General features: G+C 41.0%; 1 protein-coding gene across 5 annotated transcripts in view; it reads right to left on the reverse strand.

The window, feature by feature from the left end:
* UNC13B (unc-13 homolog B) overlaps nucleotides 1-19,327 on the reverse strand; it is a 219,894-nt gene that overhangs the window by 145,277 nt on the left and 55,290 nt on the right. For 3 of the 5 annotated variants that reach the window (XM_083818327.1, XM_083818325.1, XM_083818326.1), the window contains exons 8-9: nucleotides 5,168-5,390; nucleotides 2,905-3,030 (exon numbers count right to left, since the gene is read on the reverse strand). In XM_083818327.1, the coding sequence (XP_083674453.1) occupies nucleotides 2,905-3,030; nucleotides 5,168-5,390 (349 nt within the window). The remainder of the gene's footprint in view (nucleotides 1-2,904; nucleotides 3,031-5,167; nucleotides 5,391-19,327) is intronic. The other 2 variants (XM_083818328.1, XM_083818329.1) reach the window with 1 other exon arrangement.

Here is a 19,327-nt window from a genome sequence, read left to right on the forward strand (position 1 = left end):
GAAGCACTGCTGTCAAATTCCTCTAGGATATCCAGGGGCACAAAAGTATTATCTGGCAGCCCTATGTGTTTCATTTCTTCACCATTACTGAGGTGAAGTGAACCCTCATGGTTCACTGTCTGTTTGTTGGGCAACTTACCACTTTTAACCATTAAGCCATTTTTGTATGGACGCAGGATGGGATAAGCAGACAAACCTTCCTTATCTTCAGATCTGCTGGTATATTTTCCAGTCCTACCATATACTGGGAAATCATCATTAGGTTCAGAAATAGTTGCCACACCACTGAAATAATTTTTTTTCTCCCTTGGAAAGTGCAGACCTCCGTTACTTTGCAGGCTCATTTGTTCACTCTCTTCAAGACTGCTGTATCGCAGTTTCTTTTTCCTTCTCCTATCTATTGTATCATACTCCTGAGGATACCTAGGGACATCTACAGATCCTGACTCCACACACACATTTTGGCAGCATCTTGACCTTTCACAGTGATTGAAATTTTCCCTTTTTGAGAGAGTTTGCACATTTTTTATGTTTGCTTCCTGCCAACTTCTATTCTTATGGCTCTTTTCTAAGAACTCCTCTATTAGCAGTTTTCCTAGCTCTTCATAGTTACTCTCTTGTTCTTCTTCTCCATCTTCAGAATTAAATGGAATAATCCTGACTCTGTCATTCCTAGCTAGAGATCCTTGTCTAAGATGAAAAATAAAAGGGGTGGGAGGGAAAAGACAAGAGACAGAAAAAAAAAGGAAAGGGGAAAACAACAGTTTTTTTAAAAAAAGCTTTAGAAAGGACAGAAAAAAAACAGTAATGAAAAACATGCATTAAATAAAAGAAAATTAAAATGAGAAACATCCAGACATTACAAAACTGAAAACCTGTCAATCTACCACCATTAAACTTCAATCAAACCATCAAAAAAAAGCAGTATGGGTTATGATATTCCACCGGTTACAGTTGCACAGAATTTGGAAATGCCTGTATGAGAGAGAACAGCTTTTTGTGATCAAGTGAGGGCACGCGGCCTTAGCTGTACCAATACTCTGCTGCTACTTTTTTAGGCATGCTTTAAAAAAGTCAGTTATAACAGTAACAGGACTACTTTAAGATACTGCACCCACGCACACCATTCCACTATGCTATGCATGCATTTCGGTTACTCTAGGCAGCAGACTTCAATTTAGCAGTATTAGCAGTATTCATAAAGCCCACAGGACACTCTGTTTCTCCCAAGGGTGGCTAAAGGGCAGTGAATGTGTGCAGGGACTCAGCAATGACTGGACTCCAAGGAAGAAGAGACAGAACAAAATACGAACTGTACACACCATCAACATGAGGAGCTCAAGTTATGCCACTGCTCCTGTTTGCTGTGAGTGCTCTCACCGCAGGTAACGCACTCCCTCTGCAGATGCCCTGCAGCGTGGGCAGACGCAGCACCAGACCCCTGACCTCAGCTAGGGACAACTGAGCTCACGGCTGTAGTTACTCTGGTTGTGATGCCATGAGGTCTGGTGGAGAAGTGGACGGAAGTCTGTGCAGAGCAAGGATGGACCATTTCTTTGGGTATCTGAGCCCTGAAACCTGGGACAAGTAGAAGACAGGCTGATTATCTTCTGTCCTCCACCAAGGAAACTTACCCTCAAGCCTGCTGCCTACATGTGCACTGACAGCAATCTTCTCCCCTCAACGGGCTCCTCCGAAAGCAAAATGAAGATCTCTGGGGATGCCACTGAGTCAGAAGGCAAAATAACCCATCGGTGATCGATACTAGCCCACTGCCAGCCTGAGAAGCTTTTCAGGATCTGTACTGCCCCATCTGCAATGCATCTGAACAGATCCAGCAACCCACTTTGTTCATTGTGAGAGAACAGATTTAAGGATCTAGTTTTGCTGTCAAACTAGCTGAAGCTTCCCAGAAACCCAAATACATGATCTTTGGGATTTCAGGATTAATTCCTAGCCCAGGATCAAAAGGATTAAATATCAGTTGATCACCAACCCAAAACCTAGTAGCAAGAAAGCTTCATGTTTGTCTAAATCTTCCTAGAGTTCCTGTACAAAAAAATCAAAATGCTCATCTAAAAGGTGCACAGCAACTTTGTCTCATGTCATTAGTTGTCAGGAACTAGGCAGCATGGAGGTGCACCCAACCTGATACTCTAAGAGCAGATCAAGAGAAGAGAAAGGGCAAAGGGTACATGGGCTTTGTATGGATACTGCTAATACACCAAGTCTTCACCTTCACAGGCTGAGCTGCCTGGGCACCCCAATGTAGGATGCTGGTGGGATAGCACTGAAAGAAAAACAGGTCATTGCATTTTCACTATTGCTGGTTTACTGCTTCATTTCCATCAGTATTAGCTAACTTGCACTAATTGGAAAGATACTCATTACCTCAAATGAGTCCTGTTGCACACGGTTTAGAACACTTCCTACACTTCTTGCTTGCAATTTTAAGTTCACAATGGGAATGACTATCTTAAAAAAACTAATGAAATTGAAAAGACTCACAGGGCCACCACAGTTACTGGATCAAGCCCTTCCAAGTCTGAGCTGAAAGCAACGGAAGCTACGTGAATGCATGAAGAGCCATTACCTGTAAACGCTGAACCAACAATTGACTAATTTAGGCAAGAAATGATTTTTGTTTCTAAATGAGCTCCTTCCCCCAGGAGAGGTTCCTCTACTACTCTACAAAACATTTGTTTTATTAGAAAGAGAGCAATGACAAGAAGTCCAACACCCAGGAGAGGAAAAAGATGTCAAGATCAGCCCGGCACTAGACCACCACAGATCTGAAACACAGCCAAGGCAAACAGCAAAAATCAGCTGAACTGTGCCACAAGACGACTTCACAGCAGCAAGAGCAAGGAGACAAGCACACAGGCTGCACAGAGGTTAACCCACCTATCAGACAGATCTAGAGAGTGCCTGCTCTCTAGCGAGCACTGGCGGCTTGTCATTTGACTAGACTCAGATGTGGACTCTAGGTCAGTTCGGCCACTCACAGTGGAATCTATGCTATCATATCGCCTTGGGAGTAAACAGGGCGAGAGCAGGGAGACATGGAGGACACATGGTTACACAAAATGAACATTGCAAGGAAAAATTAGTGCTTGAATTAAAAAATAAATAAATCTCTGCAGAAGAAAACTGCTATTTTGAAGTCAGACTGGCTGTTGGGAGCAAAACACTCTCCCAGAGCAAAGAAGAATAGTATTTGTTATCCTTTGGAGAGAGGGGAATGAAACACATCCTTCTATTAAGGGAATGCAATTATGCTTAACAGCCGATAAAGAGGATCAAAATTCTTCCAGCCAAACCCAAATGTTGTTAGGAAAAAAAAAAAAACAGATGATAGTACAGCCAGTTCCAGTTGAAGCATTTTGGCATTTCACCTAATTCAAGACAGGTTCTAGCTGAACTTTGTCTGGTTCCTCTGGGTCTGCCCTATACAGCCTCCTACAAGCTGTCATTTCCTCAGCTATCATGAACTGCAGTCTGCCAGGAACTTCAAGCATCTGCCTGGTCCATGGCACACAAAGTTGCTAAGAGCAAAAGATAAACACATTTTGGTTTTGCAATACTCTATACAACTGAGTTTTGAAATATTTAAGATTGCCCAATGTGTGTGTTTTTTTTTCCAGCCAGTTCTACTTAGAAATACCTCTCTGATAAGAAAAGAGAATCCCATGTAGCTTCTTTGGAAAGCTTATTTGCATTTCCTATTTTTAAGATTAAATATGTAGTGAAGTCTTGCTAGTCATGTAGGAAATGCACAGGGAAACAGGAATCCTCAAAGGGAGCAGGCTACAAAGCCCTTAGTTTTTAAGTAAACTTTATCAGTCTAGATTCTTTCATATCCATACGTTAAAGAAATAAAAATTAAAAAATCATACTCCATCTTAGTATTCTTCAACAGTTCAAACCAGAAGTCTTTTCCGTGGAATGTCATGTTACAAACACATTTATTCACTAGATATGGCTAGAAGTTCACAACCCACTGTTCCGCTTGGCTCTTCCACAAAAAATAGCTTCAATTCATCTTCACAGACTGTCAGCAAGATCTTCAACAATTTTATTACTATAAACTAATGGGATACAATAGCATGGAAAAGGGACTACCTTGCTTACATTAGGTATTTAACAGACTAGGAAAAAAGCACCAAGAATGAGGTCATACTGCAGTAAATGCATTTTGTTGGCTCACTTGCATGAAATCCCAGTAACAGTGACAACTTTAAGTGTTACCATTAAACTTCAGCTTTTACCATTAAAGAAAAAAAAATTCTAAATTTAGCCATATTCAGGCAACTGAATTCAGGTTCAGGCTTGAGGAAACAAGAACATTCTTACCAAGAGTGATGAGTTAGAACGAATCAGTTACAATGCATATAAAGCCCTACACCTCCAGCTCTGGCAGTATTTAAGAAGCTGCCTTTCTTCCACACCTGAGGCAGAGGCAGCAACATGCCCTGTTCCATAACCCCACTCTTATCGAGTTTACTAGCACTATCCAAGTTCTTCTGCTTTCCCCTTACGTTTAACTCATCTTTTCTTTGAAACAGTGTTTTTGTTACATTTTTATAGCTCCCAGCTTTAGTTCACAACCATTGATCCTAGTAAGTTAACTCTGTTACGCTTAATACTTTGGAACAATTGTGAAACTACTGATTTAGGGTCAAAAAGCTAATTTAGAGCCAGTAAACTTATCTTTCAGGCAGCCCAAAGGAAAACACGCTATTCAACAGTGTTGCATGATAACGGAAAATAATCTGTTGAAGACTTTCTCCTTAAATATGCTGCTTTGGCAGAGCTAATAGAAGAGGGGGAGCTAATCTGAAACAGAAAACGCATCTGCCCCAAGAAAGAGGGGCATATCCTAATAGGATAAACTCTGCCAGACAGGGCTTTGTGAGCACACTCAAGCGCTGGCACCAGAACAACCTATTAGTAAGTGTCCTGGCCTTCAAAAGTTAAGGAATCTTAAGGAGTCTTACAGGTTTTTGCTGGTTAACATTAAGTCCCAGTGTTAGCAAAACATATCATACCTTCCCAGCAAAAGCCTTTCAGAGCCATTCTGCTGCCCTCCTCTGCTAGCACAGCACCTTCAGGTTCTGCTGTGGAAGAGTAATGGGAAAAGAAAAGCTGCCCAGAAGGCCTCACTCACCTGATGGCCACATGCTCACGATAATCCAGGTCATAATTTTGTAGGGAGTCAGCACAGGATTCCCGCAAGACTCCTTGTTGCTGCAGGCGTGATGGTACAGTGAACTGGTGCACAGAGGCATTGGGCTGCGCAGTGGTGTGGTACGGAGGAGGAATGCTGTTACTGGTCTCGCTGCGATAGTCACTGTCTCGATCATCCACAGCACTGTCAGCATCTTCAAAGGCTAAGAAACAGAAGTAGTTAAGGGCACGGCTCTTTAAAGTTGCTTCGCTGGGACAGTGAAGCTGATTTAGTTTTTAAAAACCTACAACAAAAGGCTATGTCTGCAAAGGATGGTCATCCACCTGGTAGCTGGTTATAAACTCTGGTTCCCTCAGTATGCACCAAGGAACTCCAGCAATTGCCTCCTCACCTTCCTTTCACTCTTCCTATCATAGGATTTTTCTCTTTAGTCTTTGCTAACAGGCAGATTAAAACATTTTTTATAAAAAACAGAGCAGAACAAAATAAACAAATCAAAAACAACTCAACATCAAAACTTACAGGTTCTTTGCTACTGCCAAAATGAACTTTTAGATGCTGGGGAAAAATATTTCCTTATGGAAAGGAGCTCTTTCTTGGAAACTTTTATTCCTTTTAGCTGTAATGCTTCCTCTCCTCTCAGCAGCCTTAACCACTGTTCTAGAACTTTGGATTTTTCATTTAAAACATGTTTTTTTGGTAAAGGTCATAGCTTAAGTTAAGAGAAACTAATGAAAAACTAAGAAATTCAAGGCAGTCAGCATGGAAATCAGGACTGGGAGAGCAGCCCTGCCTATATACAATTACTAGCTCTTACAGGGGAAAAATGCTGCATTTAACACACCCAGGTACATTAGCCTGTTAAATTTAGTAGCGAACACTAATGATAACCTTCACAAAGGAAAAAGCTCCCTTCCCATGGGTCCCTCTCTCTGGAGAGGCACTTTGCTTGCTAACCCTTCAGAAAAAGAGAACAGAGGAAAGGTTTCAAAAATGCGACACTGGTCTACAGCTGTGTTTGGCTGTGCAGAATGCAAGGTTATCTTTGCAAGCTCAAAATTAAATTCGCACACACATCCCTGTACATCAGTGGAGTGCACCATTAACATGCTTGAAACAAAGGAAAACAAAAAATAGCCATTATTCACTCTATCCGCCACCACCAGCCTGTTTAAAAAGGACAATCAAATTCATGCCCCCCTGTGGTAAGTTATTCAACGGTCTGTGGCCTACACAGCCATTCACCCTGAGGCTAAGCAATGGAGTGAGAGTGCTGTTTTCATGCCAGATCCTCTAAAAAAGTTTACACTGCTGCAAATAGGATGCACAGTCAGGGAATGCCTTTTTTCTTCCAGCGGTGATTTCCACCCCGCTAATTCAATTCCCATTTTGTTTCATCTGAGGTAAAGTGCATTCTTAGCTAAATTTTCTGTTCCTTCCCACCCACAGGTTACTTCAATGTCCTAAAGTGGATGGAAAAGTAGAAAACAACCCCAATAGAAAACATGCCTGCAATCTATGAGCTGCTTGAATAAGCCTGGCTGTACCCTCTTAACTACAGTCAATTCAATTTGATTGTCCACACTAAAAACAGAGATAAGCCTCCTGCTTTTTAGTAGCCTAAATTCTGCGTAGTTCTTGTCAGTCTCTAGTCAATTGAATAAAAATGAAGAGCAATCATATACTGCTTTATTCAGCTTTATTAAAAGTGCAACGTCCATCAATTTTAATACAGTTCAGTGTTTAGAAAAAATGTTGAAGAAATGGCGCGCAAAAAGGATTTGAAATGCCAGACCCCTTTGAAAAGCATAACATGTCCACTTTGTGGAGCAAGAAGTGATGTACTGGTAGACCACAAGGCACACACCACCCTCTGAAGGATAATGAGCTATTACTTAGATGAGCAGTCTCGTTGTTGAACACTTGAGCCATCACTGTCTAATGTACAATAATTACTTTTGTAAAGTAATTACAAATTATACAAAAAATAATTATTCTTGTAGCAAATACAAATCCACAGTACTATTATCTGCATCAAAACAGTAGTAAATCCAGAAATTCACTACTACTGGGCCAAACTTACTACCAAGATGTGGTAAGACTTGCATGATCACGGTCGTCATGCAGACCAGCAGGAAGCAAAGCACAGCTTCTCTGGATGAGTAACTCAGACCAGCTGTTGGCTCAAGGATTTCCAAATTCCCCGACCAGACAGTAGCAGAAGCACTATCTGGACTTATTATCCAGTCATCACATCCCACCTCCGTACTACTGGGCCCCATTAACCAATTGTCTCACCAGTTTTCTCCACGGAGCTTGGAAACAGTCAGTAGAAGCCCACAGCTCCAATAAATGCAGCCAGCTGCTGCAGGAGGCAATCCCCTAACCCTAACCCATGGCCTCACGTTCCTGCCTGTTTTGTGCTGGCTCTAGCATCTTGTCCCTAAGCAGTAAGCAGCACCATACGCCAAAACCCTTCTGGATTGTGGAAGGGGTTTTTTTTCCAGCCTAAGATAGGTTCTTGACCCAGTTCTCACAGGGACAGCACAAGGAAAGTGGCAGGGTATCCCACCGGATGACCATTTGGCAGCTGGATGACCACTTTCTGCAGGAGCCAATGCTTACATCACTTCGAAGTGACTGTAAGGCCACAGTTTCAGTCCTGCTTAATGCACTTCAGTGGCTGCCAACAACCAGCTGAGCACCAGCTAACCTTCTACTACCCACCTAAACACGACAAGAACGTCATGGCAGGTAAAATTCTCCACTCCACTGGGACACTGTCTCTGGCTGATCTTCTTTCTGCTCTTTTTTATAGGAAAGGTAATATACATCGTGTCTCAGAAGATTTCCCTATCAACTACAGTATCTCTAAGCAACATCTAAAAATAGATGTCGAATGTTAATCAAACATTTGCAGCATGTATAATTATTAAAGTTGGCACCAGAATTTCTTACTGGTGTATAGCACAAGGAAGTCTCATTCAGGTCATCACACAAAATGTCTCCCTGAAGACAAGTTTAAAGGATGAAAGGCTCCAGCTACCATACCATCAATGAGGCAGGAACACATGGTTTCTCCTATGTACGTCCCATGCACCTGCAGTATCTATAGCTGTTAGTACCAGGCAGAAATCCTCAGCAGGAACTGATTCATAAATAAGGGCCAACACCAGAAACTTAGTCACACTGAACTGCACCTACCTTATGAGCAATCTCACTTTATTTAACGGAAATGTTCACAAATGAAGGCATTGCTTAGCCTGATTAAGAGCACCAAAACCTGGCCCATATGTGGCGTACAACACACATTATCCCTGCAAGAAAGTGTGTTGCAAAGTGTCTGTATACGGTGCCAATCCCATTCATTAACATACTTGACACTTCAATTTTATTAAACAAGAGCCTGACAAGAACTTGCAGAAGCAGCTTTGTGTATACCATATCCCTTCAAAAGGAGGAGGCAAGGGAAGGAAAATTGGGCCTTAAAACCCACACTTCAGCAAAATATCCATCACAACACACATGGTGTGATACTGTCTTCTTCACATAGATGGTACACCAAGCCAAAAGGACAGTTGTAACTTGACCTCAGTCTCTGAAGATCAGTTAATTCATAACAAGACACATAACAACAAACACCACAAAGTTAGTAATTGTTTTGTCCCACTTCGAGAAATTTCACACATACGGAAAAGCTTCCAAGGGATGAAAACAGATTCTTCATCACTGGACCCACTGTCTAGAGAGTGGGGAGTAAGGCTGAATGGCAGGGCAAGGAGCATGCTGTTTATGTTAAGTAACTGAATATTCATGCATATAGGCAGCATAAGAAAACCTATTGCACAGTCACATCACAAAGTAGGATTTTACAAAGATTGGGGAAAACACGGAAAGGAGATGTGTTCAGGAAATCCTCTTCTCCAACACAAGCTGCTTCCTGGAAACCTTCTTATTCCTCTCCTGCCTCCAGAAGTTATTATTCCACTGCTGCAGGGCGGAATACGTATAGCTTTAATATATTGATATCAAAACCACTTTGAGCAGTCGTGTCATGCCAGGTCTACTAGTCACATTTAACCTCACAACTTTCTTTACATCAAGCTTCAAGACAGGAAAGAAAGTTAACAGTAAAATTATCACAGGTGGCTGGAGGGATGCACTTTCACAGTTTCTTAAGGTCCCAATGTGCAGCCCAAGTTCCTCTCAAAAGGCTGCATTCAGCTGAAATTTCTAGCAATTATGTGTCAACAGCCACTGAGAGCGGGGGTCCAATTCCCAAACTTAGAAATGCTTCACAAGCTTGAGTAAAAGCAGTAAATGCACCACGCTCAGGTACTCAGGAAGAAGGATGTTCATGCCAGGTTCTGTATCCCAAAACCCCACTTTTTCTCCAAAATAAGCCACTAAGCTTCTCCCAACTTTTGTGTATTTTTATAAGAACAAGGTAAAAGACAGCATACTAACTGAATACATGACTTGTTCCAAGTCCAGAACAGATCTGTCAGCTCCACACCAGGGCATTTGCAACTCACCTTCCCCACTCTGCATCCATTTAAATTGGTTTTATAAAAGCTTCTTACAACTTCTTTCCTTAATCAAGTCTCAGAACCTGATATTCCATTGTCTACTGAACCATCAGTCACTTCTGACAACCGTGCAGCCTTTCTGAAATCTTATAATTAAAATGCATGGAAGGTTAAAGAGGACTGCTGAAGTAAATAGGGAGAGTGAGGGGGTTGTAACAAAAGGACACTAAGGCATTTTTCTGAGACTCGTCTATAGCTCTCCATACTGAAAACACAAACAGATTTTCAGTAATGATTTCAGTGCAACTTTACAGGTTATTAGTTCATCCTATTGCCTTCAACACTTAAAATAAATTTCAAATCTAGATAATTTTAAGACAGCTAGTTTGCTATATTCAGACTTCACACTGAGGGCTTTCATAACCTTGTTTTTCCCACTTAAAAACAGTTTCTGCTGCTGAAACAGTCAATAGTCAAGAACTGGACTGACAGTTTGAAGTGCAAAGCATGTCTTGAATATTTACCCTACTTCTTTATGTCTATGCTTTTCTTAAAATTAAACCAGGTCAGCAGCACAAGACGTCCCTTTGCCAAAATGCCCTCTGTCCAACCAGCATGGCTCTGGACTGCAGCACTTTTCTTGCAAGAAGTTCCTCATAGGAGAAAGTCTTCCTGGTACCATCATGCTGTTTCTGCCAGTTCCTTTCCAGTTGCTGTTGCAAATTGACAGCTGTATTTTTCATGACAGTGCCAAGCTAATGGATTTGGCTTGGAAGCATCATCAATGCTCACCCAAGCCTCCCTAAAAGGATGCTAACATGATTTCAAGGAGGACAGCACAGCAAGGATGAGGGGGAAGAAGGAACAGAGATGGAAGAAGTACAAGGCTCTTCAAAAGAAAAAATATAATAATAAAACACACACCAGCACCCCAGAGAAACAGGTGACATACTCTGTACACAACTCCCCTAAATCTCTGAAAGACCAGCATCTAAGCATCCTCATTTCCCCCAAGCACAAAATTGGTGACAGAAGTTTAGCTAATGCTCACTTATCACACTTCTGAGAATAACCCCACACAACTGAGACATCCAACACTGACAGTATTAGGAAGTTAATCAACATTGTTGATGCCTAAAGAATTTCTGGTTTGATCACAGACAAGAGAACAAGGGGGACAAGACGTGTGGGAGAGGAAAGAGCAAAGTCACTGGTGGAAGGAAGACTTTAAAATTCAGAACAGATCCATGATTTTACCTTATTTAGCTGTTTACAGGTTAAAGCGAAAAAAATATAATCAGTGAAATACACTGTAACATTAGCTGGACGCCTTATTTAAATTATTTGCCTGTATTAGATTGCCCTTTCCAAATTCCATTATGTCTAAAGCAGAAAAGCATCAGGCAGAATCACCTCCCTGCTGGCAGCAGCTGCAGTCATCGCTCTTTGCATGCTCCCCTCAGCAACAGACTCACTCTTTGTTTTGACACCGGGAGCAGACACCTTCATTTTAAGATTGAAATACCAATCCTTGCAGGTCCTACAGGCAGCAGAAGCCATGCACTGTAGCTTAAGCAGAAGCTTTGCCTGTTGCAACCTGTGGGAATTCCAGAAAGTAAACATGCTTCATACATGTTTTCTGGGCAAATTAACAAAAACCTTGGGTTGTGGGGCCTCTGCAAAACTTCTGCACCTGAAGACTCACTGGTGTGATGAATCAGTTTTACAGATCACTGACAGCTGCGGTATCTAAGTTTTACCTTTCCAAGGCTGGTGAGCACTTGTTAAAGAAAAGCCATACCACTTTTGCCATGACATTGTCTCACTGAGCTCGAACATGCTACAGTGCGTGCTGCCCTCCTGCCTCACTAGTGCCTGCCAGCCGTTTCCACTTTCAGATTTGCTCCTATCTGCAGTCTTTGGAATTTCTGTGATCACTTCCAACGTTTCTTCACATTTTACTAAAACAGTCACTTCTGATTCCCTTGTGTTTTTCAGTTACTTCAAACATGGACTTAGGCTCCACGAGTATGAAGACCAACACAAGAATGTGTACAAGCAGAAACCAGAATCATTTTCACAGGAAAAGGGGAATATTCCAATTCTGCTGTCTTCTCCTCAAATCCCAGTAAAAGCACAAGCAGTTCAGCCAAAACAAAACTAAACAGTGGGGGGAAAAAAAAGAATGGACAGCCATCCACACAAACATGATGATTCAGTGAAAGAAAATACAACGGAATAGATTTTCTATATGCATGAATATTCCCAGTTTCCTCATACTGGAGCATGCTGCATCATTATAGGATCAGGAAACTTGCAATAAGTTAAACCGTTACGTACTCAGCTGCTCTCCCCATCCGAAATAACTCCAGTTGCCTGCATGTAACACAAATGGCAGCAAAGAATAGGAATGGAAAAAGAAAGCTTAGAAAAGCAAACCACAAGCATACTTTTCAAGTATTTAAAATGCTTTATAGATTGTGAGCTTGAAACCAATATTTTTTTATTTATAAATACAACATGAAGTTCATTCTGGGATTTACTGTTCACTGTCCAGTGTGTTTAAGACTAAAAATTGAGTAAAAAGTAAGTAAAAATTAAGACCACTGTAAACCGTATGGATTACTAAGAAAACATGCATTTAGTAACACAAATAGACAAAACATTTATCAACACACTATTCAGCATAAGCAGTTAAACACTGTCTTTCCTAGTACACAAATTATCATGATTACAGACAGAACGTCCCAGAAAGCAGAGTCCAGGTAAGAGCCATACCTGAATTCTAGTTTTAACAGTGCAAGTCAAGTGGCAAAAGTTGTTTCATGTTTCAGCTTGTGTCCCTTTTCCAGAACAAAGGTAACTCAGCACTGAAAGCACCACACCAGTAATACTAGCATGAACGACCTTGCAGAACTTACAGCCCTCACAGCACCTTATGGATGCAAAAAATCACACAAATTTTACAACAGTCAGCAGATCTCTCCACGTTAAAATCAAAGGTGACAACAAATTCACACTAAAGCTTAACATAAGTTGGTAAGACAACCAAGTTATGGCTTTTCAATATCCATGTGGTCATCGCAGGGTGACACCTCAGAACGAGGGTGGTAATCCAACAAACTATTATGTATACTGACCCCTCAAAGCAATTTGGCAGTATGCATGCAACTTGCAACTCCAAAGAAAAGTCTCAGAACAAACATTTCTGGAAGATAGAGTGTAAAAAGGAATGTTTGCAGGAGTGTTGATATGTAAGTACAGTAATAAATAAATACAAATCCTTCACATGCAGGCAGCACAAAGTTCGAGTGGGCTATTTCTTGCTTTTTGCTGAAATTGCTCTCTAAATGAAGCTCTCTAAACAAGGGAGAAAAAACAAAGTCTATAGAGCAGAGCACTAGCAGACTATAATCTGAGACATCACAAATGCTGCTGTGGACCAGAGAAGCAACAAGTGCAACAAGCCACCACTCGGACAACTCTTCTGAGCCTGTCACACGCTGACAACATGGAGATGTACCCAGACACACCAAAAGCCTGCCAGGATCCACCAGACAGTGTTTACATGACCCTGACCACACAGCTATCATCTCAGACTGGTTTTTACAGCAACAGAAATCCACAGATTGCCTAATGATCAGTTTTGACAGAGGCCTGAGTCTTTTCCAGGGGAAAAATAAGAGGAGAAAGAACACACAGCCAAGCTGGCAAAGAAAAGAAGTAAAGAGATATAATTTAGTAGCTTAGTGGGTAGTATTGGTGATAGGAGGACTGTTGGCCTAGATGATCTTGTAGGTCCTTTCCAACCTTGTGTTTCTGTGATTCTAAAGCACATGAAGCAAGAAGAGATGGGATGGGGAGGCAACCAGAAGAAAGGGTACAGAAGCAAGAGGCAGCAAGGGCAGAAGCATCAGAGAAGGCATGGGGAGAGGGCTGATGAGAAAGAACAAGTAGTAGATAGAGCTCTGCACTGAGCTTTAATTTGCTGTCACAAATAGTTCATGTAAAGGACGATGACTTCGTATTAATATGTAAGTCAGATAATGGTGTATCTCTTTCTCATTCCTGAACAGCTAGCTGAAGCCACTAGCACACAGGAGAACAACCTCAGCATCTTCTGCCATCAGAAAGTTCCTATCTCAGGTAAACAGCAGGAGTCAAAGGAAGCCAGTGTTCAAACATTTGCAGCCTAGATTACTTTAAAAGATCCAGCAAAACTCTGCAGAAGCACAACATTATTGCACTCAGACTACACGCTACCAAAAACCATTTCATAATGCACAAATAAATGCACATGAAACATCCCAAAGCAACTGGAGGAAAAAAAAAAAAAAGAAGATACTAAACATTTCCAAAACCAGTTATGCAGACTGGAATACTACAGCAGAAGTGGAGCTTACCTGTCCTGCAGCTTTTCCCAAAGATAAAAATCCTAGACTGACAGCCTCACTCCCTCAGGACAAAATACTAACCTGCACAGAATGAACAAGTTTCTGGTAACACAAATACTGATTCCTGAAACCAGCTCCGACCATTCCTTGTCCTTGTTTCATTAACAGCTACTGTCTAGGTGGCTGGCACAACACTATTCACAGTTTCAAAATGCAGCAAGGAGAAAACCACTAAGAACTGAAAACATGCCCCAGAGATGAGGTCTGTCCTTGGAGGAGAAATATTACCATCTGCCATAGAAGAAAGTCCTCAAACTGACAGTGACGTCCCTGAGTCAGCTACTTACCTCTCTACCTTACCAAGTTCCTCCCGTACAATACAAACATCCCCCAGACAAAAGCAGATTAGAGACTATTATTTCAATGTGTAAGACATAGCAGCTGATGGCAAGTGGGGTAGCAGAGAGAGAGGAGCAGCTTCGTTTAGAAACCAGCTCCTTACCTCCCAAGTGTTCTCATGTTGAGAAGCTGGGTCATGCTACAGCTAGAAACTACCTAGAAAGACAACGCTGCAGGAGCAAGGAAAAAGAGATGCACCAAGAGAGGCTAGGGGATTTTCCCAGCCAGAATCTCAAAACTCCACTTTTGTTTGTTTTTACTAACACCCACTTCACTTCAGCATCTAACATTTTGGATAAAAGATGAGTTTATTAAAGATTCAACACATATGCCGCTTCATTTAAGATTCAGGAGCTAACAGTATATATCTCAGTCCCTCAGTATAATCACAGAAGACCTGGGTTGACAGTCTTGATATTTTGAAGGTTAATGAAAACAGAATTTCTTTTTAGCCTTTTCAAGTTGTTTTCATGCTTCGTAGAAAAAATATATGAATAACCTCATTTTGTGAAGAAAAAAGGACCTTCCAGATCACCTTTGGGAACAAATTTAAGCCTGTCCAAATCTGAATTGAAAACACCAAGAAGTCTAGACAGATAGAAAATGGAAAGCTGCAATTCTAAAAACATACAGCAACGAAATATATTAACACTGGTATACACAATACAGACAAAACAGACTAGTTACTTTGTGTGCTCTTAAACACCAACACTGCATGTCTCAGTTATCACATTATTTTGTATTCACAAGCTTCAGTATTCAAAAATGAGGTTTCATATAAACCTCCAATTAAGGACTAAGCGATGCCAGCAGCCTGGTGCCTTGGATGCTACAACATTCCTGTCATTAACACATTTTATAAAATACATTTAAGTTCCCACAGTTAGCTGAACATAACATATGCTCACTCTGTGCCTCAATTATGCAACTATTCAAGGAGGAACTCCTCCTCCCTACTTCACACTGTCAAGCCTGGATCAGCAGGGACACTGTAGAAAAGCAGAATATTCCAAGTTTTTAATGCAGTCTAATTTGATTTCCTGCATGCCATTTTGTTTCACTGCTGTTTACAAGTCTCCAAGAGTGGCTGGGCTGTACTACACCCATCAGAACATTATTGTTTACTGCTGTCCACTTCTTACATGCTGATAAATTACTTAATTCTCCTCTTTTATTCCATGCTGAGTGAAGAAAAGAGAGCATCTAAACATGTTCATAAAAGCAAAATGAGCTCAGGAAATTACAATATCCTTGGTGCTGATAAAACACTGTTTATAGAATACAAACAGAGCTGGGCAGGTACTGGGCAGATCTTTCTTCTAGATTTAATATATCCCCTTCCCCTTCACTAAGGCCCTCCACACAATATACGCAGATTTCAGAGTCTATAGAAATGTACTTAATTCCAGTATTTGATATACATCCCAAGTTACACACATACCATTTTAATGAATAAGGGTCTAAAATAGAAAGTAACCATTAAACAGCATGTTAGAGCCAGGTCAGGTTTTCAGTAAGCAGAATAACTGAGAGGGTTTCATACCAATCATCACCTTTTCCAGTTCAGTTTTGGAACACCACAAATGAGGGAGAAGACCTTTGCACAACAGGAGATGAAAAAGCACAGGAGGAAGATGAGCTAGCAGTTGACAGGGACAAGGACAAGCACTACAGTACTACAGCTTCTCCTCCCTGCTCAGTACTCCATGCTTTCGACCACACTTTACTGCAGTTCAGCACTCAAGTTTATGCTGAAATTTTGGAGTACTTTAATTTCACTAAATTAAATGGCCCTTATGGCCAGCTTTACCATAGCTAAACAAAATCAGACAGAGATGAGAATTTAAGCAGGGCTTAGATAACGATCGCATCATCAAGGGTATCCACGAAGTTATTACAAGCTTGTGCAACTCATTAAGAAATACAGACAGAAGAATCACACGGAGTGACCGTCAATTTCAGCTACAGTGGAAAACCTGTAACATTTCTACCACTGCACAAATACCTAACAGACCTGCCATGTCTTTCAAGTTTCTGGGCTACCGAGTCACACAGGTTATTTGGCTGAGATGTAGTAAGCAAAAGAACCAACAAAGGGTTTGTATCCTCCTTGAGATACAAGTTTAGACTACAGTTGATTATCTAGCAATACCTACGTACATAAAGCAAAGACTAATAGAATGTTACACAGCAGCAGAGATAGAAGATTTGGTGCCTTTTTCCTTATGATTTTCAATCTCAAGACTCATTGCTCAAGGACACATTCAAGGACACATTTATGGCTTCCGTATAAAGCAGAGCAATAATTTTGTATCAGTTTAGTATCATTAAATTTAGAAAACAAGTGGTTATAAATTTCAGATTAATTTTCTGTTATTGCTATGACACTAAAGGATGACTAACGACATTTCAGAATCCATTAAAAAATCCCAGCAGGAAAAAAAAGAAGCATCCATGAAAAGCACTAAACAAATTATGAAACCTATGTGATTAACTGAGCATTTACTTTTTTGATCACTGCTTATAAAGAAACATGTCACTGTTAGTGTTCATCATTTCAGGAAGAGGTTTGAGGCTTATTTAAATGTTCCAGCATTTCAGGAAGAGTTGGGGCTTATTTAAAAGTCAAAGCTTCATTTCCTTGTCAAAACCTTTCAGAACACAGCACGTACTCTAGGAAAACAACTACCTAAGTATATCTGCAGGATCAGCAGCAAAGCCACAGAGCTGCTCTCCTCCAGAGTTCAGAAGTAGGTCAAACTTTGTTACTGTACAGTCTTCTAATACAGCCAGTATTTTTAACCTTCATTTGCTGAATACTTTTCCTTAGACACATTCAATCCTGAAGTAGCAGCTTTAGCCTAAATATGCAGGCAGACATTTTAGAGCAAGACCTCGAATCTGCTTTCCTTCGAGCACACCTATCACCCTTCCGCAGCCAGAACAGGCACTGAGAACTGCAAAGCCACAAGAAGATTAGTCTCCCAGATGGGATTTATCCTAAACAATGAGAAACAGGAGTTGTCAGTCACCCAGAAGCAGAGAGCCCAAGGAATGCTGTTTTCCCAGCCCATCAGCTAAATCATCACACCACAGCTCATACAATGGTTTCACTTGTACAGACAAGAGAAGTTTTTCTTTGCCTAGCTTAATTTGAAAAGTCATTGATGTGTCCTGTTTTGAATTTTACTGACCATTTTTTGAGGATTGTTATAAGGCTTACTGTTTGCACTGCAGCCAGTGGTTTTACTAGCTATCCATAACACCTTTTCAATGACTGCAGCAGGATCTTCAGTGTCACCCGCCCTTGAGAAGACTAAAATGGTCACTGACCTCTTCAGTACTCTTCCCAAACGAGCCTTGTCTAGAGACGCCATGGGTAGCTGCAGACCTCTGTTGTTTCTAAATGCAGAAGCAGGCTAGTAACTTCAGAAAAAAAAAAAAACAACCTTGCAAAAATATAGATGTGCAGCATATATATCTACAACAAGGAGAGCAGTATTTCCCAGCAACTGCAGCACACTATGCTGCCTGCCACTATAACACTACAGATCATGCACCTCTGTGAACAACTTAAATGGTTAAGGCATGCCTTATTTAAAAGCATTTTGATACTGCCTAGCCTTGATAGCCTGGTATAGATATTTTTTTTTTAAATTATATTGTTACTTGTTAGGAAAAAATCTCTTACCAGAACGTCAATTCATCACATTCACTGCCACAGGGTCAGTTTGACCAGTTGAACACTGGTGGATAGCAGCCAATGTATGCTCTGATTAGAATAAACCATAGCATTCAATGCCAGCTCAAGACGATATGCTTGAATGAGTGCACATGTAAGCTTGGATGGCTATTGATTTCACTCTGTGAAAACAAGCTGCAACGCATATCCTGCCAACACAGCTCTTTAAGCAAGAGCTCTACCCAGCTGTCTTGGATCCACAGCCTGCCCCAGTCTGTGAACTCAGTGCCACCACCTCTGCCATAACTGTATCACCAGTGCTGCTGAAATCCTAGCTGTAGGTTTTGATAGCTCTAACTCAATGGCACTTTAATTGCTACTGATGGCAAAAGATGTTAGCAACCACAGTACAGCACCCTAAACACAAGGTAAAAAATCAGTGCAGGTGTATCAGGCTGGCTGAGGAGCAGGGGCAAGGCAGAGAGAAGAGAGAAGAGTTTGTTTGTTTGTTTGTATTAAAACATTTTTTAGCAGACAAGAGATCCTCATCAGTGCTATGGAAAGCACTGTAATCTCAGCATTGGAGCCGGTTCACGCGGAGGAATATATAAGCCTTCCTGATGCATCAGTGGAATCTGAGCTCCTAAAAAGAGAACTAGTGGACATCAGCTACAAAAACTCTCAAAGTGAACCTTCAGTGCCTTTAAAACAGAATTAATTATGAAGACACTAACAGAAATTTGCCTCACACATTTTGCAGTAGACTTCTTTTAAAATTAGTGGGAAAGAAGAGTCAACAGCACATTGATTTGGTCTCAAACGACACCCTATACTGTGTATAAAACATTTTGTCAGCTATTTAGTCGTTAAAAAGCTGCTTATGCATCAACAACAAAGCTGTAGGATTTTTTTTTTCCCTGCATGCACACACTCATTCCAGATTGTATTTAGGGTTCCTTTTTATTCTCCTGGACTAGATGCTGTGTTGTTCCTTTCTCTCTGATCTGCTGGCAGATCAAGGACAGGCTAGGTCTGGTTGTTTTTGCTGACATGACTGTGAATCAGAGCAGTTACTTCTTTCCGTGTTGCATCAACTCACAATCCAGAGACAGAGAACAAATTTACCTCTTCTGAA

This window comes from Anser anser, assembly GCF_964211835.1.
Source record: "Anser anser genome assembly, chromosome: Z".
Classification (NCBI taxonomy): Eukaryota; Metazoa; Chordata; class Aves; order Anseriformes; family Anatidae; genus Anser; species Anser anser.